The following is a 26,738-nucleotide window of genomic DNA, read 5'->3' as shown; positions in this document are numbered from 1 at the left end:
GCAGCAAAAACCATCAAAATTATTATTATTATTATTATTATTATTATTATTATTATTATTATTATTATTGCATTGGGCTTTGGTATTGTTCTGCAGCATAACGCGAATACTACATACCAGCCGTGTCAACGCGAAGCACTTTAAAAAGCAAGAAGTCTGGCTTCTCCTTCAAGAGCTGCAAGCGTAGCATCTGTGCAACATCTGCTGCCTTCATCACTTTAAAAGGATGGCCATTCTGAACATAGAACACAACAGCTGTGCTGAAGAGAGGATGTATATTATTGTAAATAACCAGACTATAGCATTCAAATGGGCTGGCTTTTCAATTTAAGAAATATTGTCACAGTCAGACTGTTTGATTTGGCCTTTGCACAACCCCTATTCCGGGATTCGGTTCACTCGTGCAATGGCAGTCACAAGGACAAATGGTGCTGCCAAGCCCTGCCCACTTCGACCCAGGGGCTTCCCCATTTTTACAGCCCTCTATGTGCTCAAGGGCAAACTTCCGAAGCAAAGAGTCTCCTGCACACACACACACACACACACACACACACAGAGAGAGAGAGAGAGAGAGAGAGAGAGAGAGAGAGAGGCTCCCCATGCAAGTCAGACCCTGATTGTGCAACAGGGAGACATGGTGATTTTAATTTTATTTCTCAATTGGAAACGCAGGCATCGGCTGCCGACTTAGCTGTTTGAAATTACACGTGATTGAACAGGCCGTAACACAGCATGCATCTGCTACAAAATGGGCAACCTCCTCAAGTGTTAGCCACAGAACAATGGTGTTTACATATCCCAAAGCATTCACGCATGTTAATTTTTTTAAAAAAATATATAACATAAAAGCATCCCTGCTGGATGAGGCCAAAGACCATCTAGTCCAGCATTCTGTTCTCACAGTGACCTATCAACTTGGTATCTTGACTTGGTACACTTTAAGGGCAAATATGGTTTGCTCAGTGTTAGATTAAGGTCACTAGACGTGAGAGATGTCAGAGAATTGAAATGAAAAGAAAAACAAGAGTGGGAATTGCCAATGTCTGCTTACTCCCATTTCTGGAATAGAAATCAATACAGCAGATACAGTCAGTATTCACTGTTGTTGTTCTCAGTGTGCAAACAATACATAATTGAGACATCCCTCCACCCTTTGAATTGTGTTTCCTGTGCACGGAAATGAATGAGGTGGAATAATTTTATTTCGTAAAATTTATACACCACTTGACTGGGGGCAGGGAGCCCTCAAAGCAGTTTATGAAAAGATATAACAATAAAATCGAGAACAACTCGCAACCATACTTAAAAGCAAACAGAAGCTAAAATACTGAAACAGATTAAAATTACCTTGACTTTCTGGACATCCGAGGAGCCTTGTCTAAACAAGAATGTTTTTAGCAAGCACCGAAAACAGTTCAGTGAAGGTGCCTGCTTGGTCTCAGTAGGCAGGGAGAGCCAAAGTGCAGGCGCTGCCACACTAAAACAATCAAGTTCTTGCAACTTGCTTGTTGCAAGTATTATGTACATCTGCAGTTGTGCATATTCCACCGATCGAAGTGGTCAAGTGGGCACATGTGGGGAAAGGCAGTCTTGTGGGCAAACTGGTCCTAAGTTGTTAAGGGCTTTATATGCTAATAGTGGCACCTTGAACTTGGCCCATTAGCAAACCAGGAGCCAGTGCAGGTCTCTGAGCACTCCTGTCGGCAATTGTTCTGCAGCATTCCTATGAAGTTATTTTCATAACGTAACAACAATGTAACTTATGTAATTACAGTGAGTTGGATAGCGTTGTTTTTGGCAGAAGATGAACTGCAATGGGACAGTGCTGCATGTGAAAAATACACAGCGGAATGGAAAATTATACCTTCTCGCATCCCTGCTCATGTCAGCAAGTCAGCCCAAATTTTTTATACCTGCTCTACATATTGCTTGCCATTGAAAAGAAGCTTATTGGTCTGTAGTATTTTGGGTTATACTGTATCTATTTTTGGTATCTCTGTACCTGATATCAGAATAAGCGTGTATCTTCTGAACTTTAATATCAGAATCCAAGACGTTCAGGAGCATTGCTAGCTGCCGCACAAGCGTGTCTTTCTGTTGTTCAGTCAGCTGGCCAACTCCAACTTGCAAGATCAGTTCCACAAGTCCATTTTTCTTAGGATCTGTGAATGCAAAAATAATGCTTTTCATTTGGAGCATGGCAAATGTTGCCTTGACATGTGCATGTGAGGTTTCAAAATTAATATTTACTACAAATTCCAGTCGGCAATAACAAACAGGGAACATGTAGGTTCCAAGCAGATATTTATCATGGGCTGAAAACAAAGTTATATTCTCAAATGCATCACATGAATTTCAGAGGGAACTATGTTATTCCCCACCTCCCTCCAATTTGTCATCCATGCCATCAGAAAATGCAGGTGGATTAATTTATAAAAGTTAGCAAAATTTAGCAGCTAAGCAGAAGAGCAGAAAGGAAATGGAGTATCAAAAACCCAGAAAACAAGGAACAAGCAAGATACTAAAATGAAAGGCATCGTGACTATCCAAATCAGTATTTGCAGGTATGTGAGAACACAGCATGAAAAGTAATCCATGTTATTGCTTATGGAATCTGAGGCCACTTTTTCATAGGTTTGCTGAGCAGGCAAAACAAGGAGGGTCTCCATGAGGCCGGGCTTACATTTACATTGTACTTCTCTTTTCTACCTGCACACTATTAGCATGTCAGGATGCACCTTCATTAAAAGCAGCTAACCAACAAATAGAAGCTTTCACAACATAGGGTAGAATTTGGCTCAAAATGATGGCCACCTCATCAGGGTCCTTTATTGCATGTATGCTCTCATGAGGAAAACATGGTGGTAAGGATCAGAGAGACACCATGGAAGCACTGAGAAGTGTGCTAGCTATGGCAATGAGAGGAGGAAACAAAGTTTTGGCTGCAGAGTGGGACAGGTTTGAAGGCCTTGATTTGATCTATAAGCTGCCTATAGAGCTACCTCTTGCAAAGTGGGTTTCAAGCAGTATCGTCACTCCACCCATGACTGGAGAATCCAGGAAATGAATCAAGACTTCTGAAAGGACTGTACTTCATATCTGCTTTAGGCCCCTGCCTTGAACTGCAATGGAATCAAACCACAACAACTTTTTAGCATCAATGGGAAATCTGCCACTGAGCTACCGGGCCAAGGTTTCGCATGTGAATGGGTCACCTGGCCTGTCAAGATCTTTGCTGTGTGCTGCTTATAGGAGAAGAGGACAGATCTGGGAGGGACAACATGCTATAAACGTCCTCATACCAGGCCGCACTTCTACAGTAGCCATGTCGATGTCTGACTCCCCTTTGCCATCGGTGACTTTCAAGTGAAAAGAATAACTCCCTTCTACGAGGTTGGTCAGCTGCAGGATGGCCTCATGATCTGAGCCGTGTATCACATCCTGCAAAAGGAGAAGTCAACACTGCTTCAGATTAATAGTCACTCAAAGGCAAGATAAAATTTGCCCGAGATTTTACAACTACCCACCACAAATTGGCCTAGAACAGCTATGTTAATAAAGTACAGTGGTACCTCGGGTTACAGATGCTTCAGGTTACAGACACTTCAGGTTACAGACTCCGCTAACCCAGAAATAGTACCTCAGGTTAAGAACTTTGCTTCAGGATGAGAACAGATATTGCGTGGTGGCAGCGGGAGGCCCCATTAGCTAAAGTGGTACCTCAGGTTAAGAACAGTTTCAGGTTAAGAATGGACCTCCAGAACAAATTAAGTTCTTAACCCAAGGTACCACTGTAAGGTCAGGGGTTGGGAGCCTGTGGCTTTTCATGTGTTGTTAGACTGCAGCTCCTACCATCTATGAGCATTGACTGCAATGGTTGGGGATGATGGGCGATGGAGTCTGCCAACATCTCTCCCACCCTTCCTACAGCCAAAGAGTGCATCTTCAAACCCATGGGTTTGGTTTCTTCTACTCCTATTTTAAGACTGCAAAGCTGAGACTCAGATCAACTTGCCCAAGGCTGCTCCATGCAAGTCCAATTTGGATCCAGTGGACCATACTGTTACATGGCAGCAATGCAAGCAAAGTGTACGGTGTTTGGATTTGGATTTTAAAAAAAAATACATTCAATTTGGCTTCATTAAATTATTAAAATACTTACCCCAGCTGCTGGGCTCTGGCCATCCCGAATCCAGAGGTAAGACACAATCCCTTGGTCATCAGTAGATTGCGAACCATCCAAAGCAATGGAGTTATTGGGCAGAACGAGGATGTGCTTGCCCCCTGCATGAGCCTGGGGTGGGCGGTTGCTTTCTAAACAATAAAATTGTAAGAGAGGAAGAGCTTTGTTTTGAAGAGTTGAGCAGGAAATAAAAGAATAGGAATGGAAATAATAGTAGTAGCAGTAGCAGTAGTAGTAGTAGTAGTAGTAGTAGTAGTAATAATAATAATAATAATAATAATAATAATAATAATAATAATAATATATTTATACCCCGCCCATCCGACTGGGTTTCCTCAGACACTCTGGGCAGCTCCCAACAGATTAAAAACAGGGGGAGGGGGGATCAAACATTAAAAACTTCCCTAAGCAGGGCTGCCTTCAGATGTCTTCTAAGTCAGATACAGTGGTACCTCAGGTTACAGACGCTACAGACGCTTCAGGTTACAGACTCCGCTAATCCAGAAATAGTACCTCAGGTTAAGAACTTTGCTTCAGGATGAGAACAGAAATCATGCTCCGGCGGCACAGCAGCAGCCCCCATTAGCTAAAGTGGTACCTCAGGTTAAGAACAGTTTCAGGTTAAGAACGGACCTCTAGAACAAATTAAGTTCCTAACCTGAGGTACCACTGTAGTTGTTTATTTCCTTGACATCTGATGGGAGGGCGTTCCACAGGGCGGGCGCCACCACCGAGAAGGCCCTCTGCCTGGTATAGTATCCTAAATGCCTTGCTCAGATGAAGAAGACTCTCAGAACTTGGCAGGGCTCCACACTGAAATATTTTTCATAGGACTATATCGTGATATTCACAGAACTGCTCTATGTTGTTTTCAAATGCTCTGTTTCTTGTTGTGAGCTCAACTTCCTTGTTGGGAGAGGAGCCTATAAACCTCCAATCAAATGTGAATGGGGCAGTAAGCCTTACCCTCCTTGACAGTCACAGAGATTGTGGCTGTGCTGCTTAGTCCTTGGCTGTCTTTGACGGTCAGTCTGAAATGGTAGGTTCCAACGTGCAGGCCTGTGACGGTTGCGACTGCGCTATCAGTGTCTTCCATTTGCACAGAGGTTGGCCCACTGCAACGGAGCAAAAAGAAAAAGGAAGAGGAAGGCATAACCTAGGAACCAGAGTCAACTCAGTTTAAACAAAAAGTGCTATTTTAGTAAACGGAGCAAGTTCTGGGGGTGGTGGCATGAACATTTTTGAAGCTTCAAGAGAATACTTCTTCATGCTGAATAAGAGTGCCAATAGCAACTTTCCACACTAGCTATTGAAACTGGTGAGAAATGCAAATCATTTGGCTTCTTCAGGTTAGCTCGTCAAACGGGTTCAAACAGTGTCAACATTCCATCTGTAGCAGGTAGAATTTGGCATTTTACTTCTTTAAACTGATATTCACTTGAGGGCCTGAAATTCACTTGCAAACCTCCCTGCAAACTTACATAATGGATGGCAGTTTTAAAAAGGCCAAGGCTTGCAGGTTTTTCAGATTCAGCCAGAAACTTTACCTAAGAGGCCTCAAAACTCAGTTCAGAAATCTGAGTGGCTTTGAGATATCTGTGATATGTACAGGGATGCCTTGGAGATCAAATGGTAATCCCTGAGAAAAGTACATTCATTTTCAACTGAATTATGAAAGTTCTCATTAATCTACAGTACCGCATTCTTCCTCTGGCTACGTGAATGCAGCAAAAATAGTGGACAATTATTAGCATTTTACAAAATAAACAAAACAGTATTTGGCATGAACAATATTGATGTATATAAACTTGGGAGTTTGTTTGGTTCATGCAGAAACTAGCAGTAAGCCTAAATGGCTCCAATCCACCCCAAGCTTTTCAAGTTCCTTCTGTGTAACGTGGTAGGAGACACTAGTTTGGCCCCACCAGATACGTTCCTCCACTCTTACAAAATACCTGATATTCTCCCAGTGATAGTAAACAATGCCTAAGTCATCAGTGCTCATGCTTCCATCAAGAACGGTGCTCTGGACAGGGAATGTCAACTCCTTATCTGGCCCAGCCACGGCTGTTGGGGGGCTATTCTTTTCTGCAGCGAAACAAAGCAAAAATTGCTCAAAATACAGTCTGTGTTTTCTAGTCTATAACTGACAAGGCTTATCCTCTCCTCCAAGGGCTATTGTATTAACGGTACCAGGAGTGACTTGGAATATCACTTAATCCACCTCTCGTCCTGTGTCCTGGATGAGAAAGCAATGCAAAGAGCATGCCTATATATCTAGCGTGCCCTCTCCTAGTAAACAGAGGAGTAAACACACACGGAGCACTGCAACATGGCTCCCTCTCTCTCTAGCATCAGACAGCAAAGAGAAAGAACAAAGGACGATAGTTCCACTTCACGGAACACAGTAACACAAACATCCTGTCTCCGTCACTTCCCACTCTGTGGAGTCAAAACCTATACTGTCATGTGATCCCATGACTGCAATCACGGAGCAGGAATTCTAACATCCTCACAGTAATCTGCTGTGAACAGTACTAGAGGGCTCAAGTTCTATTTCACACCAAGGACAGAAATTGACCTGGCGGCCATGTGTTCCAGGAGGGACAAGCAACCTTCTCCTGGTGGCCCAGAAAAAAGTAGTGGCAAGGCTCAATCCTTTCATCTGCCATGCCACTACTTGGAAGCAACCTTTGATGGCAAAGCTGCATTCTTCTGGGTTTTCCATGGGTTACTCAACGAGATATGTATCAGCAACAGCAATACTCGGCCAACGTATTGCAGATGTTGAATGCCAGTATGAACTAGGTTTAACCTAAAAAAAATATCATGCTAACTGACAAAGCACTTCAGTCCTATGGAGTGGGTGGGGCATTTGTGCGTTCAGCTCCTATTATTGCCTGGCCTCTGTGCTCAGCACATTCCTAAATAACGGAGGCTGCCTGGCAGGCAAGCAGTCTTTCCTCCTCCTCCTTCCACTTACTATGAAAGGTCAGATTTAGATTTGTTAGCTCATGTACATAGAGGTTCAGCAGCCAGCCAGCTGAAGGATGTTCTGTTAAGTCAAATATACTATAAATCTGCCTACCGGGCCGGACAATCACCGTGACTTCAGCTGTAGACTGCTGTTCAGCAGAATCAGTAACAGTCAGCTGAAACGTGTATTCGCCTTCTTGCATTGACGATAACTGGAGGTAGGGACTCCTCACCCCCTGGGTAATGAGGTGTGGGAGGAAAACCGGGAAATAATGAGGCAAATGTTAATAGTACAAAGCTTTCTATTATCGTAACAAATCATTATACCAGTGGTTTTCAACCAGTGTGCCGTGGCACCCTGGGGTGCCTTGAATGATGGTCAGGGGTGCCGCAAGAACACTAGCCTCTGTCCCTCTTTCCAAGGAGAGGGGAGAGGAGAGGAGGCTGAGGGAAAACTCAAGGGAGGGTTCAAAAAGGGGTGAGGGGCTGCCAGCTCTGCAGGCAAGGGGTGACATAACTGGGCTCCTGAGCCCCACAGGGGTGACACAGAAAGAATGTAGTTGGTCAAGTGGACCCAAAAAGGGTGAAAACCTCTGCATTATACAGAAATATTTTACAAATATTTCACAACCACCTGAATAGGCTTACAATATTCTGCAGAACTTCGAACGCACCAGTTCAACATCTGTGACATTAAGTGTGGTCACCATGTCCAAAACTCACTATTGCTCCTTTGCCTAAACACAGATGGTCGGATCCAGACTTGGTCGCAGTAGACCCACTGAAATGACTAGTTTTTAAAGTCCCATGCAATATTTTACAGGGTCCACTCTAAGTATAGTGTCCAAGTGTCTTCCTAGCCAGGGCAAAAATAGAAGAGACTAAGTGTTTCAAGGTAATGTTCACCATTTCCTGCACAATACAAAGTGCAACCAGGCTTTTTTTGCCTGTTTTCACTAAGCACCACAAAACTCCTGATCTGAAAGCTACTGGGGGGCGGGTGTGGTGGTGGATATTATTAAATGAGGCAAGACGATCTCCATTTACCTGCATTGCTACCACTTTGCCTCGACTTTTCGGGCTCAGGGACCACTCATAGCTGACTATCTCATAATCATCACTGCTCTGATTTCCATTCACTGTGACGGAGTTGCGAGGCAAACTGATTTCCTGATTTGGCCCTGCATTGGCAACAGGAGGGAAGTCCACTTTTTTATGGACCCTCAGTGAGGCTTCTGTAGAGTTAGCTGCTCCACTGGAGTCAATCACTGTTAACCTAAAAAGGAAGAGGAAAGATATGTGAATAATTAATGATATTGAATGTGTGCTTTCTCCCATTCTCAAAATTCAGATGCACTGATTCCTTCTACCTCAGGAGTGCAGAATCCAGAGACCATGGACCTAACTCGGTCCATCTAGGGTGGCCATAAGTCTGGAATTTCCCGGACATAGCTGGAATACATCAGTCAAAACCAGTGTCCGGGAGGAAATTGGTGAAATTGAGGAGATTTCACCCCTCCCATATCCAAGAATCTGCTGATGTTCTCTGCTGATTCTCCAGAGACTGAAATATCCGGGAAAATACAGACGTATGACAACCCATGTAGGAAGTCTAGATTTTGGTGAATTTCCTTAAAAATAGCTCAAGAACTTCTTCGTTTGGGGGGGGGGGGGGAGCTCAACAACTTTGCCAAAAAAAAAGCCTAACAAGTATTGTGTTCAGATTTTCACTTTTTGAAATATGGCAACCCTAGGTCCATTAGGCCTTCAAGATCGGCCTGACAGGCTGGAGGCAAACCACACCCACCTTTTCCATGTCTGAGGTAATATACAATGTCAGGCATAGGAAAGGTCCATTGGATCAGGCCAATGGCCCATCTAGTACAGCATCCTGTTCTCACAGTGGCTGAACAGTTGCCTGTAGGAAACCAACAAGCAGGATTCGAGCACAAGAAGAACAAGACTCTCCCTTCCTGTGGTTTCCAGCAACTGGTATTCAGAACCAGTCATCATGGCTAGTAGCCATCAATAGCCCTCTCCTCCGTGAATTTATCCAATCCTCTCACTGCCTGCTGTGGAAGCAGGTTCCATAGTTTAAACACGGACTGTGCGATGAAGTACTTTCCTTCCATCTGTCCTGAAATCTTCCAATATTCAGCTTTGTTGGGTGTCCACAAGTTTTAGGGTTATGAGAGGAGAAGTAACTTCTCTCTTTCTGTTAAGTTGTGGGTGAACATATCAGACTACACAGTGATTCTTCAAACAGCTCTTGTTTATTCACAGGCCAGGACAGAACTGAACTGAAGGGTTCAGTCAGCCTGCTTATATAGAGCTCCAGTACAATGTAACTGTAACAATTTACTAAAACTATCCAATCACTGAACATCACTTTCGATCCCTTATTTGCATAACTATCTACAGTATCCCCCTGCTGGCCCAGGGTGAGAACTTCAGTACATAATACTTTCCACTTTCTCCATATCATGTATAACCTTACCGACTTCTATCTTATTACCTTTTATGTTTTCTCTAAACTAAAAAGTCTCAAATGCTGCAACCTTTCCTCATAGGGGGAGGTCACACCACCCCCTTGATCATTATGGCTCAGGACTGCAATACCTCAAGGACCACCTCTCCCCATAGGAACCAACCCAGACCCTGTGATCATCCTCTGAGGCCCTTCCTCATGTGCCTCCTCCACGAGAGGTCCAGAGGGTGGCAACCCGAGAACAGGCCTTTTCTGCGGTGGCTCCCCGTTTGTGGAATGCTCTCTCCAGGGAGACTTGCCTGGCATCTTCATTACATATATCTATGGGCCAGACCAAAACTTTTCTCTGTAACCACGCCTTTGGGTGATTAACATTCTATAGCCTTTTAAATGTATTTGTGGGAGGGGGATTATTGGTTTGTTCTTTACTATTACGCATTTTGTGTTCTCGTTTTCTATTTTTATGTTGGGAACCACCCTGTGATCTTTGGGTGAAGGGCATTATACTAACTAACGTAAACAAATAACTTTGGTTGCCTTTTCCTCTGACTTGTCCATCCCCAAGTTGTGGTCTGAGGAGCCAAACGCAAAAATGTAGGCCTCTCACCTGAAAGTGTAATTGCCAGGCACGAGCTCAGACAGATGTAAAACTGGTGTATCAGCTGATGCCTTCGTTTCTCTAGGGGGACCTTCAATTTCTTCCCAGTGGTAACTGGCTATTTCAGTATCATCAGTACTTTCTGTGTTGGAAGGGAAATGCCGCGGAATCATAAATTAATAAGCTGGTATCCCTGTGAGCAATTCTAATGACACTGCAAAGCCACAGTTGCTGCCTGGTACTTACGATTCCCATCAATGGAAGCAGAAGTTGTAGGGAAAGAAATTTCCTGGGCTTTTGGAGATACGATAGCAACAGGCGGCTGATTTATTCTGACAGCTGCGGGAAGGGGAGAAACAGAACCCCGTGCTTAATTAAATAAGGCCATCCTGCACGACTCGATCAGCCTGAGATAGCTTTGTGCTTATTCCACAGCCAAAAAGCATTCACTAGTTGCTGAACAAGATTAAACAGTTAATATAAAAGCAGTAGGTTAAAAAAAAAAGTCATAACCAATAGAAAAACCGATCCTTGTAAATTATGATTTAGCAAAGCCACCTTCTGGTACAATCCCAAACTGGATAAGTTGTGCCTGGCTTGCGGTTACAGGGGACAACCAACCCCCCCCCCCCCAATCCCAGGCTACTTAAATTCTTAAGCTGGAAAAGACCAGAGTCCAATTCACCCAATTCAGCCAGGAAGGTGACTGGGTGGGCCTTGGGCCAGTCACAGTCCCCTAGCCTAACTCTACCTCACAAGGTTGTTGTGACTAAAGATCAAATGAGGACAAGGATAACCAGGTATGCCACCACAAACTCCTTGGAGGAAATGTCAGATAAACATGGAATAAGAAATATTTCAATATCCCATTCTGTTGGATAAGTGAAGTACACCACAACAGAGGCTTACATACATCTGGACCTCATCATATTTTATAATAAATGGGTCCAAAATGAAGGGGGGGCGGAGATGGGTGCAGAAACCAAAAGGCCCATGCAAGTGGGCATGTCATACCCAGTGCTCAACACAAAACTATTTGCATGGGCAACCTGAGTCCCTTTTCCACCTTCTTGCCCCAAAATGCTGTACTGTAGATCCTGAACATGCGGCAGGAAGAGGGGAGGAGAGACACTAACATGGAATGTGCGAATCAAGTGCTCATCTAGGGTAACTGCCCCACAAATAAAATCAGAAGAGCAGGAAATTACAAGGCTGGATGCACTTGAACATTTACCACCCTGTGGTTCCCTCTAAAGGCAAAGCAGGAATGTTACACAAATGCGATATAAAAATGTGAAGCTTTTACAGCTGCTCACTCTCTGATGAAATTCAGAACTGATTAAAAGAACCATTCGTCAAACTGGCATGCAGGTATGGTGAGAGGAGGATATTAGTTTTAACTGTCTGAAAAACTGATTTACCTGGTTGGACAGTGACATTGACAAATCCTTCTCCAAATGCATTTTCAGCAGAAACAGTCACTTTGAAGACATAGGCACCTACTGGCAGCTGTAACAGAGGATTTTTAAATGTATCTCCGGTAACACATAGGACTTCACATGGTACAATATAACAAAAAATGCAAGAGGTTTGAGTGTTCATCAAACCCAGAGCTTAATTATCATCATGAAGAAGCATCTCTGCTGCCACCCAGAATAACTTAGGGGTGGTCGGGAGGAACTCAGAACATTGCAGCTGTGCCTCCCAGAAGTCTGAAATAAAGGGAAATGTAATATATATACAGGTAGCACAAGGTATGAGCTGAGTACAAACAAGAAAATCTTGCAGAGACTGGAAGCGCCCCCAGTAAGATAGTCTACCATATTCCTGAACTGCCTACGTATAAGAGTTGATCAGGCGACAGGGTTTAGTGAGCAGGAAGAGGCTGGGGCAGAGAGCAATCTAGAATCAGAAGCAGGAGAGGAGGCAGGCCGAGAGACAGAGACGAGGCAGGCTGCTGAAGAAGCCAGGGAATCTCCCCCTTCTGCTGTGACCAGCTCCTCTCCCAGAACACGCAGAGAAATGAAGAGGGCAGAGAAAAGAGAGACAAGGGGAAGGAACCAGGGAAGGAGCCTTAGCAGTGTGAAGACAGGGACCTTCGGTCCTTGCAACTGCCACATTGGTGCAAGACCTACTGGGAAGAGTTGACGGGATCACTAGGCCTGCACTGTTTTGGTTTCTTTGAATAAAGAGTTAACTTCACAGGCACCAGGTGTTTTATTACAGACCGGCTCCTGACTCTGGCTCCTGACACCAGGGCTAGAACAGCACCAAGTTCTTTAGGTGCCAACAGGTATATTTTCAGGAATCTCACTTGGCGCCAGCCACCAGGAGCACCACCCTAATCTGGAGAGAAATAGGCCCATTGACAACGGCAACTTGTAACTGACGTGACTGCCTTACAGCAAAGCATCTCTAAAGCCATTACCCACAGTAGCTGAGTGTGCGGTAAACACGAGTCAAGTCTCCCTAAGGAGCAGCTCACTTACTTGAGAAAGTTTCAGTGTTGGCGTGTGCTTGCCCTCCATTTCACCATTGTAACCATCAGGGTGACTCATCGAGCTCCACTCATAACTATAGGCCGATTCTGAAAAGGAGGAAGCAGCACAGCAACTGGTTATGGTTCTTCTTTGGAAGAGAGGCCTGATCCTGGCTCTGATGTTTGCCGAGCTTTCATGGGGTGAAGAAACGTAAGCCCCCACTGCCTTCCACCGCTTAAGGTATAAGCGGAACATTTTACAGTGGTTGTCTGCTCACATGATTTATTTTCCCTTCTACTAGGAAGGGTAGAAATTGCATGAGCAAGTCCTCCGCACAAATGAACGTCAGCATGGGGTGCAGGGAAATGAAGAAAACAAATGGCAATCCTACATCATGTGAAGATTGCATTAGTATCTGAACTGGGGCCCAGTTATGGGAGAATTGTGCTGCATGCATGATCACTGTCTACTGTCCCTATTTCCTAAAAATTGAACTAGCCAAATTGATTAACAAGCGAAGTTTTTATACATAATCAGTATGAATGGCCACACCACATAAGCCATCTAATATGTGTGAATTACTCGTAGAATTTCTGACTTTTATACTGTGCAATAATCTAACTGTTCCCATCAGTTTAAAATGACTTTGTCTCTGAAAAATCTTCTATCCTTACTTCCCTCATTTGTTCTCCCTGAGCTTACATGAAGCTATTAAACCTTATTCACCTTTTTCGCATTTAAAAGTTGGTGCCAAACACAAAGTTGATACTCAGCATTAGCTGTGCCAGCCAACAATGTTCATGCAGATTTCCCTATTTTGCATACATTTACTGACTTTGCATATTTAATATCTGAATAATTTAGAATCTTACGAGAGAATAATTGGCCCAGCTTAAACAAAGCAAGCGAACCATGCTCGAATTCACACGCATGTACCAGCCCTTCATTTGCAAGAGGAAGAAATAAGGGGTTTCACTTTGCAAGAAACTATAGTTTTCCATTTCAAATGAATGTGGAAGGAAACTGGTTTGGGCAAACCATAGTTAATTCAGATTTTTGTCGATAGTCTCTACATGGTTTCTAGCATAAGACAAGCAACTTAGTGCTTTTCTCCTCCATCCCACTTGCATCAAGAACTCACCTGAAAGGAATGGCGTGACTACAAACGCATGCAATTCAACATCGTTTTCTGGTAAAGTTACTTGTAGATTATCTCCAGCCGACACCAGGAGTTCCTTTACTGCGTATAAATTTTTTAAAAAGTTATTTTAAAACAATGTATTGAGGAAAGCATGGCAAGAATTTTCTATTGCTGAAACAGCTGGGATAGCTCAGTCGGTAAAGCATACAACTGTAACTCTACAGTTCTATGATTCTAAGTATATTAATAATAATGGTTTAGGACAGTTGTTTTCTCAACAAGACTTGATGTATATACCCTCTGAAGCTGAAACTTAATAATAATAATAATAATAATAATAATAATAATAATAATAATAATGCATTTTATTTGATGAAGCGTTAAGCAGATAGTTTATTCAGCATGAGGATTTCTCCCTGCTTTAAAAGATTCTTCTCTTCCTCACCACATGCAAGCAGCTAAGCAGCTTTTTACAAGCCTGATTCAAGCAGCAGTTTGAGAAGTTAGCACTTCTGATTTCAGTGCCGTCCTAGATACATCCACTCAGAAGTACCATATTTTTCCGTGTATAAGACTATGTTTTTTTCTTGAAAAATTAAGCTTAAAAAGTGGGGTCGTCTTATACACAGATAGTGGTGAGGTTGGACGGGCGATTGGTGGCTGCTATGAGCCGGAGACTGTCAGCGGTGTTTCGGCAGGTGATTGATTGTTGCGTCAAGTTCCGCAGGATATTGGCTGCTGCGGCAACTGAGTGGACGATTGGCGTTTGCTGTTGGTGAGCGATCAGCCGATTGGTCGCTTCGTTGATGTGCGTGTGATCGGCTGTGTTGGTCCCGTGGGTAAGCAATTTTTGGCACCCCTCCAAAAAAGAAAGCTCAGCAAGTTTGGGCAATTTTCCCGCATTTTCTCAATTTGGAGTCCCAAAGAAGAGGGGGCTTCTTATACATTGGGGCGTGTTACAACACGGAAAAGTACAGTAACTCCTATTGAATTCAGTGGGGTCTACTCCCAGATAAGCGCAGTTAGGATTGCAGCCTTATTCTCAAAAGAATTTACATTACCATCTTTGGTGGCAGAAGTGGACAACGATACATGATCTGTGGCAGTAGCTTGGGTGAAAACAGGACCGGTGGGAAGGGGTGTGGCATCATCCTGCATAAGATTTCGCAGGTCTGATGTTTGAGTTCGTGTTGCAGTGGTGGAGAGAAACCCCAGGGTGTCTGATGAAGAAGGATTATGGGAAGTTGTTAGAACCTACAAGATGAATTGCAGGGATATATAATTATTGTGTATATTTCCCCTCTCACATTATGACACACATCGTAAACACTGTATTGGAAGTAGAAGTGCAAAATTATGTTACAGCTAGAATCAATCGTATTTACCAGTGACATATGGGATGAGAGACATTGTACATTCCCAAGTCCCAGCATCAAATATTTAAGTACCTGGGAAAGTAGATGACTGGGATTTTTCCAGCTCTGCTATGAAAACTGGACAAAAAAACAGGATGGGACCGCTGGAGATAAAGAAACACACACCCATGCAAATTCTGCAAAAGAATTCCCTCTACAAGCAGTGAAAGCAGTACATCACCTGGCACCCTCATAGCTATATAGGAGACCAACAGTAAAGTGAGATATGATAGCACACAAATCAAAATGCTTATTAAATCCAGGCGACAGAAATTTCCTGTCCTTCTGTACAACTAGCACAATGAAATCTTATTTATCTGAGTTGCCCAAAAGATATGCAATGCAAGTGGAGGGGGAAAGGAAGTGTATTTAAATTAATCTAGGCTTTCCTAAATTAATCTAGGATTAATCAGCACTAATCTAGGCTTTTCAGCTTTCACAAACAACAAAAACTACTGCTAATTTTCCGCGTTAACTAAGGGCTGTTTCTTAAAATCAACTCCCGGTTACATGAGCAAGAATTTAACTGTCCCAAACAAAGATTAGGCTAAAATTCTACCAGCAGCACAAGCCTTTTATCAATTTTATTCCATTTTAACAGCCATAGGTTCCCACCAAAGAATCCACGAAAAAAATCTAGTTTGGTGGCAAACCAAACTGTATTTTATTTGCAGATTTCTATGTTACTCCAATGCTATTTCAAAAAATGAAATACTGATAACATACCTCTTCCTGCCAGCTGCTGTTGGTTTCATCAGGCGGTTGAAAACCTAATTCATTTGCAGATTTCTCCATCATGCCCAACATGATCTCTGGCAACTCTCCGGGATGTTCGGTGACATGGTTTCCCTCGGATTCATTTGCACCTATAGGAGTCTCCAAAGGACCTCTCTCCTCTTCACTTCTGACCAGGTCAACATGTTTGTTTCCATCACTGAGCCCTGAAGAATTGAAGCCATTCTCAGTTGCCACCAACAAACTCCAGTCAGCATAGTTCACATCCTCCTTCTCTTCAGGCTTGAGGCTCAACCGAAAGGGGTTCTGCTCCATATCGCCATATTCATCTGGGTAGTCTGGGCTCTCCTCCCGACTGAGGAAGGACAGCTCCTTCAGGCTGCTGACTTCGTCTGATGGGTCGCCCTGCAGCGCCATTGGGCGGAGGACCTTTGATGGCACCTGCCCGTACCCCAGCAGTGCAGAGGGCCTCTGAGGAGGCCTTAGCACAAAAGTCAAAGAGGACTTCACCTTCTCCATCTTCTTGGGCTCGCAGTTCCCTTTACGTTGGCAACTGACGATGTAGCAGTGCCGTTCAAACATCCAGGCCAAGTCACAGTCGGAAAGATCGCAACAGGCTGCCGTGCAGTCTGACACCGACACAGCATGGGGGACCCGCATAATCTTCATGGTTTCTAAATTAGGAGATATTATTGCATCTGAATACTTGGCTCCTTCTCTGCACTGTTCGCAGAAACACCCTGAAATGATAGGTACTCATATCACAAGAGAGCAGGAGTGCTGAAAAGTCCTTCCCCTTACAATGAATTCTCATTTTTAAAAAAGCTTCATTAATTTATACTAATTTAATGTTGCCTAGAGAGTGGCACTGTGGGTTAAACCACAGAGCCTAGGACTTGCCGATCAGAAGGTCGGCGGTTTGAATCCCTGTGACGGGGTGAGCTCCCGTTGCTCGGTCCCAGCTCCTGCCAACCTAGCAGTTCGAAAGCACGTCAAAGTGCAAGTAGATAAATAGGTACCACTCCTGTAAACGGTGTTTCCGTGCGCTGCTCTGGTTCGCCAGAAGCGGCTTAGTCATGCTGGCCACATGACCCGGAAGCTGTACGCCGGCTCCCTCGGCCAATAAAGTGAGGAGCGCCTCAACCCCAGAGTCGGCCACGACTGGACCTAATGGTCAGGGGTCCCTTTACCCTTTACCTAGAGAGTAGTCACTTTATCAACAAGGAATCACTTGAATCGTCACTCGAATAATTAAAAACTCAATTAAAAGTAACAAGAATCAGATCCCTTCTTTGACTGCACCTTCCTTTCAAACGAGCCTAAGAAAGGGGGGGGGGGAATAAATCACAGCTCTTGTCCATCAGAGAGCAAAAGATGGTTTTCCAACTAGAGCCTGAAGACGGGGAATTCTGCTCCCCCTATTTTTGGAAGTGACATATCACTGCATCCATCTCACTTATTTTGGAGAGAGGTACAATGAAAGGTCTTTGTTTTTTTAAGCTGCCACTGAAATAGGGGTAGCACACAAAGAAGCTTACTAGGCAATGCAGCCTGCTGAGTCACTAAAAAAGGGAGCATCTGGTTTGCAGGGAATCAGAGTTAGGCACTTCTACAAGGCAAAGAGCTATCCTCTGCTTTAAGCAAACTACTTTATTTCTGGGATCCTGCTGAAGAACCAATTCAGACAGTACGCAAATGACTAATTAACAGTAAATGATGCGGCGATGGTGTTTTAAGACCTTGATTCCTCCCCCCCAGTCCGTCCATCCCCAATTATTCTTTGTCAGCTATTATTTTTGCTGCTGAGCTCTTCCTCAGAATCAAATCGCATAAGGCATCTCAAGCCCTGCCTATATGCGCCTACAGCATTTTATGCTGCAATCCCACGCTACTTGGGCATGAAGGAAGTCAATGAAAGAACCACACAGATGGGGCCCATTGGAAGGTCCTTTCCAGCCAATCACTGCTAACATTCCCAGCCAAGTGAGGATTATGAGGGGACAGACTCTCACAGTTGGCCTTGCAGGTATGGCTTGCAGATGTGGTTGTTTTCATTCACACACACACACACACACACACACACACACACACACCACACCTGTTACCAGCAAGGAAGTGGATTCCACTCTGTTCATCATGGGCATAGCCAAGGGGGTCAGGGAGGGGCAGCTGCCCCCCTTAGATCAAGACAACAGAAATACTTAACTAACTGACCAATCACATCGGTTCTGGCCCCCCTAACAAAAGTCCTGCCCCCTCCAATAAAAATCCTGGCTACGCCCATGCTGCTCATGCATGCATGCAGATGGGACAGTAGTTCAAACCAGTGGTGTAGCGTGGGGGGTGCAGGGGGGCCGGCCGCACCGGGCGCAACATCTGGGGGGCGCACTCGCACTCGCAGCTCTCTGCCCCTACCTGGCTCACAGGTTAGGGGGTGCAAATTACTTGCCTTGCCCTGGGTGCTGACAACCCATGCTACGCCACTGGTTCAAACCAAAAACAGAGGAAGTCTGAAGTGAGTGGATGGATAATGAAAAAGGATAAAGATGCAAAACTGTATGAATAAGGACTATAAGGAAGCCGGGAGCTGAGCACTGCACAAGCCACTTCAGCATATCATCTCTGACTCCGCTATATTCTTGGGAGGGACAGCATAAATTTAACTATGAACAACATACTGTAGTGTAAACTGGCTTGCAGAAGTGGTGGTGTAATCCATATACGACTTATATGTTTGCTGGTCATTTAGAAGCCAAAACTCATGCTGTCACATTCACTTATCCTATCTATCTATCTATCTATCTATCTATCTATCTATCTATCTATATTATTGTTATTATTTTTATTTATTTTTTTTTAAAAAAAAAACATTCTCCACCTCCTAGCTAAGTTCATCCCATTAGTTTCTTAATGGTGAATGTAACAAGAGACCTGTCAAATCAGACTAAAGATCCATCTAGCCCTTCATCCTGCCTCCAACAGCGGGTAGCCAAGCAAGCAGGACATCTCTAATATCCCAGTCTTAAAATAAAAACATAACGGCAAAAGCCATGATTTTTACACAGTCACTTTAATTTCATTGTCAGTGAGTCAGCAGAACATCTGACACAGCCTTCGCCCTTTTCAATACGTGTGCAGCAAGTGAACAGATATCTATTAAAAAGTGTCTTCCACCGAATCTTTTTGAGCCACATGCGAGTGGCCTCTCTATCCAAAATACGCATTGGGCTTGGCTCTGTTACTATGAACTTAAATGCATCTATCTAGGTCTCAGCTGTAATTACCTTTAAATGGCAGTTTTCTAGGCCTTGTGGGTGGAGACAACTGGATGAAAGCAAGATGTCGGAAACAGGACACACGCACCAGTCTATTCCCTTAAGAACCATGTGAGTCAAATCGGCTTCAGCTTTACAGATGGTATGGAAAGCATGGACAATCTGTTTGGTATTATTTATCTAAGGTATTTATATCTTGCCCTATCACCAAATGGCCTCAAGGTGTCCTACACTAGAAAAAATAAAAGCCATTTTTAAAAAACGGGGGGGGGGGGGACAGTATAGAATACACATGACAAACAAAAGTAACAGGGCAAGCCAAACTATGTCTACTCAAAAAGTGAACCCTACTGAATTCAGTGAGGCTTACTCAGAGGTAAGCATGTAATAGGATTGAAGCAAAAGCGAAGGCGTCAGAAAAATTCTCACAGTGTAATGACAGCGTTCTGTAACTTTGCTGAAATTTTTAATCTATACCATCCTGTGCCTTTACTTCAGTGGTCAAGGCTGAAATTCTATGCACACTTTATGGGGCAAGCCCCAATAAACTCAGCAGGGTTTACTTCTGACTAGGGGCATATAGAATTGCATTGTCAAGCTACATTATTTGGTCCGTGAAGCTGCAGCAACTATATAAATGCAAAATGACAGCCTTTCTAACACAAGTGTAAGAAACAATTTTCATGGAGCCCAGGGAATGGTCTAGGACTAACTGATGGTGGAAAATTGCTGATGATCACTGACGTAGATGACAGAGTATTAGGAATAAGACACATAAATTTAAAATAAAATAAATGAATTACTGAATGGAGGCAGAAAACTAAGGAACACTTTAACTGAGCATTCACGACATCAACATTGCAAGTCTAGTTAGCAGCTCCCAGAGTATGAGAGGTGTTGGGATGGTTCACAGGCCCACAATCACAAAGGAAAATGTCAGCAACATACTGAAGATTTCAGTGCACCTCCGGGGTGAAGTTAACAGCACCAAAGTGATCTCCTGGGGGGGGGGGCAAGCCTAGGCAATGTGTGGGGAGGCCCTGAGCTGCCCAGATGACAAGCCCTGCTAAAGTGGTACCTCATAAGAGGTGCTTAAAGGTAAAGGTAAAGGTATCCCTGACCGTTAGGTCTAGTCGCGGACGACTCTGGGGTTGCGCGCTCATCTCACTCTATAGGCCAAGGGAGCCGGCATTTGTCCACAGATAGCTTCTGGCAAACCAGAGCAGCGCACGGAAACACCGTTTACCTTCCCGCTGGAGTGCTCCTATTTATCTATTTGCACTTTGATGTACTTTTGAACTGCTAGGTGGGCAGGAGCTGGGACCGAACAATGAGAGCTCACCCCATTGCAGGGATTCGAACCGCCGACCTTCTGATCAGCAAGGCCTAGGCTCTGTGGTTTAGACCATTTATACTTCTGGTGTGGGCGAGGGAAGAATTTTTTTAACCACATACTGAAAAAGGCTTAACTAACTCTGGCAACATTTGGCAGGGCTTAAGAAAATCTTTCACCAAGCAAAAGTCAGAAATTCATCCAAGGCTCCAGTGTTAAGCTATATGTGGTTTTAAGCGCCTGTACATAATAAATAGGATTTAATTCTATCTCTGGGTTACTTTCATGTTCCTGATGTGCCCAGCAGCCTCCTCTTCTCTGAAACACGGCAAGCCTTTGGAGGGGAGGGGGAAATCATTTGCTTCAGGAAGAGTAGAGCACTGTTTCTAGATGGAGATTTAGCAGTTGGGGGGGGGGGGCAAAACGAGAGCAAGGAAAATAAAGAGTCAAATAAAAATAAAACTCTGAAAAAAGGAAAACCTCAACAGCAATCTGCACAAATGGTCTGTAAAGGGTTTAAAAGAAACAGAAATTCAGGCAGCTTAGTGTTTACAATGATAGCATGCACACATCATGGTAAACCAAAGTTAATGGTTTCCTGTGAATGCTTCACTCCTCTGCACAAGTGAGAGAGAGGAGAAAACCACAACCTTTGACTTAATGAACCAAGGAGTCATGGGTTGTTTGGCCACAAACGAGCAATGATGTGAAGCAAATATTTGTTCTTATTAATTTATTCATTTCATAAAATTTAAATAATGCTTGACTGTACAAAAATTCTCCAAGCGGTTTTCTTGGCTTACCAAATGTTTGTTGGGAGCAAAACAAGCAACGACCCTTGGTTCAGACCATGGTTTACTGTGATGTATGGACTGAACTGCTCAAGCAACTGTGACCTGTCTATACTGTACGGTGCACATCCATTTAGACTCTCCAGCTGGTGCTAAGACACTAAGATACTTCTATTACTGCTGTCACAATCTTCATAAGCCATTTGGGAGTCTTTTGCAAGTCAGAAATTATTTTGAGGTTCCGTGCACAGTGGAGAACCTAGGTTGTGTGCAGACCGTTATTCTCTCTCCTGGCCTCAAAAGCAAAATAATGGTTTCTTATATTTATACAGCATGAGTACGAAGAGTCTTGCCCTACCTGTTAGAATTCCCAAGAGTAAGCACAGGGTTCCTAGTTCTAGCGCAAGAGCCATTCTTCATTAAACAGGCAATATCAACCTCAGTTTCAGCAATCTGAAGACTTTGCATTAAAAAAAAACCCTTCGTTTCTGCCAATTCTGTCCAATATCCAGCTGGGAGCCTGCAGGGGAGCAAAGGGGGGGGGGTGTTGTGATGAACATTAATTAGCAAGCAAATAATTGTGTGCAAACATTACCTCATTGCAGTGACAAAAAACAGAAAAGGCGAGGAAAAAATGCTGCCTGACCATGGTTTACTGTGAAACTGACAACTCCCACTCTCTTCTTCCCCTGTTGGGAACGAGAGAAAGAAACCAGGGAGCCACAATTAACTTGGCTTGATGCAAATCTGGAATCTTACTTAGTTGCTCCCTATCCAGGGGAAGATGGACAATTTGGGCAAATGGAGCACCGCCCCACCAACCTCATTCTGTTCTCAGCCAAACCAACCCCCTTCCCTAGCTTCTTAACATTAGTTCAGGAGTAGAACTGTCTGCCATCTTCCTCCTCCTCCTTAGTGACAACGTTACCCTTGCAAAACACAGCAGGGAGGAGGTTGTGTAGAAGCTGAGTATTAGCTGGCTGCAACTGTCATTTGCTCTGGCACCACCTACTGCTGGGCTCCCTTCCTTCCGTCCTACCAGCCACCACTGTTCCTTCAAGCCAAGATTTGTAAGACTAACAACAACAATAACAACAACTCCCTACCATGGTTTAAGGCTGGCTGACAATACTGGTTGGTTAAAAAGAAACCCCATGATTTCAGGTTCAGAACCATGGGAAGCCAACTTGGTTTGCTTCTTTCAAAGAAGCGTGCCGCTCTTTCAGAATAAATCATGATAAAGCCAGCAACTCTGGCTTATCGTGATGTGCAAGCATGACGACGGAAAGCACAGCTAGCAAATAATCCTGATAGCTTTTATTTTGGGGAGGGGGTAATAACAGCCATCAAGCCACTCAGCTAAATGCTGATAAGATATGCACCAAATTCTTAGTTGCTAAATAACTGGGGGTGGGGAGATGCTTCAATTAAAAGGTCATTTTGCGACTGAATAATTAAGCAGATATGACAGCTGCCTAGTCAAATGCCTGCATTAACAATTGGCGAAGTCGCCTTGAATAGCGAGGGAGCTCTAAAGACGAGAGGTTTTGAAAGGTTATACAGTTTCAAGAACCAATCATGCTAGCAGCCAATGAGCAGTGTAATTGCTCCGGCAAGATATTAAAATGCCATTATTAAAAGGAAATTTATGCTATATTGTGACACACGAGGCCAATAGAAATAGACCTGGTTTGAAATAACCTACGCTTCTGAAGCCATCCAGTTTTAAATGCCTTTCCAAGGGTATCTTAATCTGTGTAGTAACAGACAGCTGATCAAAGGTCAGACACCATTAATAGGAACCCCAAGACACAAAAATTGCCAAAATCCATTGGTAGCACTTTTATTTATTTGAATGTTTATGTTATGCCCGTTTTGGAGGAGTTGACTCCAAATTTGATACACACTTAGCAAGAAGTTCCAAGTGAGGAGAAACAGTAAAATCCCATCTTAACTCATTGTTTCTGAGGACAACAGGAACCAGTCTTTTCCATATTTACAAAAACTACATTACAGTGAAAACCTACGCTGGTTGCTTATTTCCTGATAAAGGTCCATGTATTTTTCTTAAGGGTGTGTGTGTGTGTGTGTGTGTGTGTGTGAAAGCAACTTGAAATTGCCAAGCCACGAAGATAATTCTCTCTTAATGACCGTGCTACACATGTCTCTTCTTGAGAAAAGCACTTAACAGTTGTCAATATAAAATAGCCAGAGCTTATAAAGCTACTCCTGGGGTTTAAAGATCTCTGTATTCAGGGAAAGCTTAATTACCCCTTAACTCCATTGATCTAAAGGAGATTTATGCTTATTTCACCCTAAGCAATGCTGGACCACAACAAAATCTAGACCAAGGGTGTGGTTTGAAGGCACATTGATGCAACAATCTTTGCTGAAGCTAAGCAGGTTTGGGCCTAGTCAGTGCCTGGATGAGAAGGAGCCTGCAAACCACATCAGGAAGAACATTTGCTGTTCAACAGTAAAACAGACTGCCAAGGAAGGCAGTGAAGAACAATGAGGTGAAGAATGAAGGTCAGGTCAGCAGGACATCTTCCTTTTGCGTTCTGGCACACCTAGAAATAGTTCACCTCCAGCCTGGCCTGACACGGCTGCAGGGCCTGCACATTATGATCATGATCATTGTTAATATAGCCTTCATTAATACAAGTAAAACATTAATGTGTACATAAGAATAAACTGCCCCCCTACTTTTTTGGTATGCTCCTGCCAAATTTGTAGGCTGGCTATTGGGCCTAGATGGACCTAGTGATGTTGGAAGGATGGCACATTCCCCCTCTGTTACCAGATGTCTGGTAGACTGAAAAACATGCAATTTTACCTTTTTAATTTTTAAGTGAAGAAGGAACTGTGAGGCATTCCATGGTCCCTGCCGGTGCTTAGGGGGCATTGGGAGGCTAACAGGAAGATGTTCCCTGCTTTATAAACATGACCACCTATATGTACGGACGGCAGGGATAGGAACTCCTGCTTTAGGCAAAATAATGCTTTGTAGTTTCTGGGGGCAACACTTGCGAGAGCTGTTGGGTGTGTTATGGACACTGGAAAAGATCCATTTTAAAATTTAAAACACATTTTCGCCAGGCACGTCTATTTTGTCATTTCAATTTCAAACAGGAGCAATGCAAAACAAAATAAAAAATTAAATATTGCTCGTGGGAACCATTTAGTCCTAGCAATCCATTAAGTGTCACCGGTGCATGCAGCTGTCCCAAGTAAACATGCACATTATGTTTCGCTATATTTGTCTCCCAATCCTATTCCGTTTCATCTTTAAATGGGATATTACCAGTACTGAATTCTTATCGCCCTGATCTGTGCTTCTCACAAACATTTTGAAGCATTCAGTGCAAAATTGGATGAGTACATACCATACAAGCAAACAAAAATCATTTGCCTCTGGTTTCTCTTAGCCAAAAGGTTGTAAGTAACTTGGAACATGCAAGTGATTGTTTTATAGAAGCCACTTTTATACCTTGCAGAATATATTCTTATGAGATGTCCCCCATCACTTGATGCAACCAGCCATTGCTGCTCTTTCCATCAACTTCGTCTAGTTGCTCAGCAGCAGGCGGGGGAGAGGTTCCCACACACAGCGATGTGAAAACATAGCCCGGCAGACATGCATCTGACTCCTTGTTGCAAGATGAATGCAAAAGGCAGACAATATCTACCTTCAGGGTTTTTCCCCCAGTGACGGATGCACAAGCGCTCCGTCACGGCGAGGAAGCTGCAGAGAAAGCCTCTTTGCAAAAACTGCTAGGCACTAAAAGGAATAAATGCATTTCCCCTGGAGACGACCACTGTTTTTTGTTTTTGTTGCAGCGGGGGAAAGCGGGGGGGGGGGGGGGAGGAAAGAGAGAGAGAGAGATGAAACATATTTGACTTTCCCCTTTGCGTTTGCAAAACCCTTACGGGGATCTCACCTTGCTGGGAGCAGAGGCTGGCTGTGTGCAAGACAAAAACCCAGGGCCAGAGCAGAACCGAGAAATCGAAGCAAATGCATCTTCCAGCGATTGCTGGACCTACCCCGCACCCCTTTTCCACCACACCCCACTTACTGGAAGCAGAAACGGCTTGCGAGGGCTTCCCTTTGCATGCGACACAAAGTCGCCAGCACCGACCTACGATGGAAGCGGGCGGGGAGCTCGGATTTTCTTACCTGGCGGTTAGAGACGAGGCGAGGAGGGGGTGGGGCTAGGAAAGAGAGAGAGATCGGGCGGCGCCAGGGACAGCAGCTGATGCTTCGGCAGGGTACGGCTGCATCCTTCAGTGCCCCATCTGCTCCTCCTCGTTGTCTTCCCGAAGATTTACAGGACGGAGCAGGAGCTGTTGGAGGATTTATTATTATTATTATTATTTTGTAACCAAGGGCAATAAAAATTGGAAGTGGGTGTGCGTACTATTAGGCCAAGCTAGCAAAGCCTAGGCGATCGATGCCTGCAAGTCTTTTTCATGCTCTTGTCCAAAGCAAAACAAAAAAACAGACACAGCAGCGAACGCTCGGTCTCCCTTCCTCCTTCCCAGCCACTAAAGCGCATCCGCCATCCATGGTCTGGAGCTGGATCGCAACCCCGCCACCAGGGGGCGATGCTTGAGCTCCTCCCAACTCGCCTCTCATGTATCCTTAGAAGGGGCTAAAATGATAATAATTTATGATTTACACCCCGCTCATCTGGCTGGGTTTTCCCAGTCACTCTGGGCGGCTCCCCATAGAATATTAAAAACACGCTAAAACATCAAACATTAAAAACTTCCCTAAACAGGGCTGTGGCTGCCTTCAGATGTTTTCTAAAAGTCAGGTAGTTGTTTAATTCCTTGACATCGGGCCAGCTGCAGAAGAGCAAGGTGGTGTTGTTTTTTAAAAAGCATACTTTAGAGAAAACACTGAAAAGTCTGACACAACTTTGAAATTTCGTTTTAAGTCAGGAAAATCACCACATACCATGCAAGGTCAAGCAGGAAGCACGGGAGCAGAGCACTCCCACTGCTGGTGTTTGATGTTAGCCACAAGTCCTAACGATCCTGTAGTTTATTGAGAAATGTTCCTGTTTGGGGCATTTTCCCTCAAGCAAGCTTATGTCCAATTTGATATAAGCAGCGATTAAGCTGAAGTGTGTTGGACAGCGCCTGAACTATGGAAGTCACTCCCATGGGGGGGGGGGGGGCAGCAATGGCTACCGTCTTGGGTGACTTTGAAAGAGGATTGAAGAAATTCATGGAGCAAATTCAATGACTACTTGCCACCATGGCTGTGCTCTGCCTTCATGGTTGGAGGCAGTAATTCTCTGAATACTAAAGGAGAGAG

General features: G+C 44.0%; 1 protein-coding gene across 5 annotated transcripts in view; it reads right to left on the bottom strand.

The window, feature by feature from the left end:
• The window catches only part of KIAA0319 (KIAA0319 ortholog), a 29,041-nt gene extending 3,073 nt beyond the window's left edge, over window positions 1-25,968 (bottom strand). For 3 of the 5 annotated variants that reach the window (XR_013393966.1, XR_013393967.1, XM_028737567.2), the window contains exons 1-17: window positions 25,492-25,968; window positions 21,774-21,935; window positions 16,008-16,756; window positions 14,928-15,120; window positions 13,867-13,965; window positions 12,735-12,832; window positions 11,667-11,754; window positions 10,492-10,584; window positions 10,255-10,387; window positions 8,207-8,435; window positions 7,272-7,395; window positions 6,139-6,271; window positions 5,150-5,298; window positions 4,163-4,314; window positions 3,303-3,441; window positions 2,003-2,162; window positions 118-260 (exon numbers count right to left, since the gene is read on the bottom strand). Coding sequence is in view for 3 of the 5 variants with exons in the window: in XM_028737567.2 (XP_028593400.2) it covers window positions 118-260; window positions 2,003-2,162; window positions 3,303-3,441; window positions 4,163-4,314; window positions 5,150-5,298; window positions 6,139-6,271; window positions 7,272-7,395; window positions 8,207-8,435; window positions 10,255-10,387; window positions 10,492-10,584; window positions 11,667-11,754; window positions 12,735-12,832; window positions 13,867-13,965; window positions 14,928-15,120; window positions 16,008-16,756; window positions 21,774-21,828 (2,737 nt within the window). In the remaining 2 variants the exon portion in view is untranslated. The remainder of the gene's footprint in view (window positions 1-117; window positions 261-2,002; window positions 2,163-3,302; window positions 3,442-4,162; window positions 4,315-5,149; window positions 5,299-6,138; window positions 6,272-7,271; window positions 7,396-8,206; window positions 8,436-10,254; window positions 10,388-10,491; window positions 10,585-11,666; window positions 11,755-12,734; window positions 12,833-13,866; window positions 13,966-14,927; window positions 15,121-16,007; window positions 16,757-21,773; window positions 21,936-25,491) is intronic. The other 2 variants (XM_028737568.2, XM_028737569.2) reach the window with 2 other exon arrangements.
• Window positions 25,969-26,738: the final 770 nt, after the last annotated feature.

The sequence above is a fragment of the Podarcis muralis genome, chromosome 8, assembly GCF_964188315.1.
Source record: "Podarcis muralis chromosome 8, rPodMur119.hap1.1, whole genome shotgun sequence".
Classification (NCBI taxonomy): domain Eukaryota; kingdom Metazoa; phylum Chordata; class Lepidosauria; order Squamata; family Lacertidae; genus Podarcis; species Podarcis muralis.
Note: the sequence above shows the minus strand (reverse complement) of the source record. Positions and strands in the feature narration are given on the sequence as shown.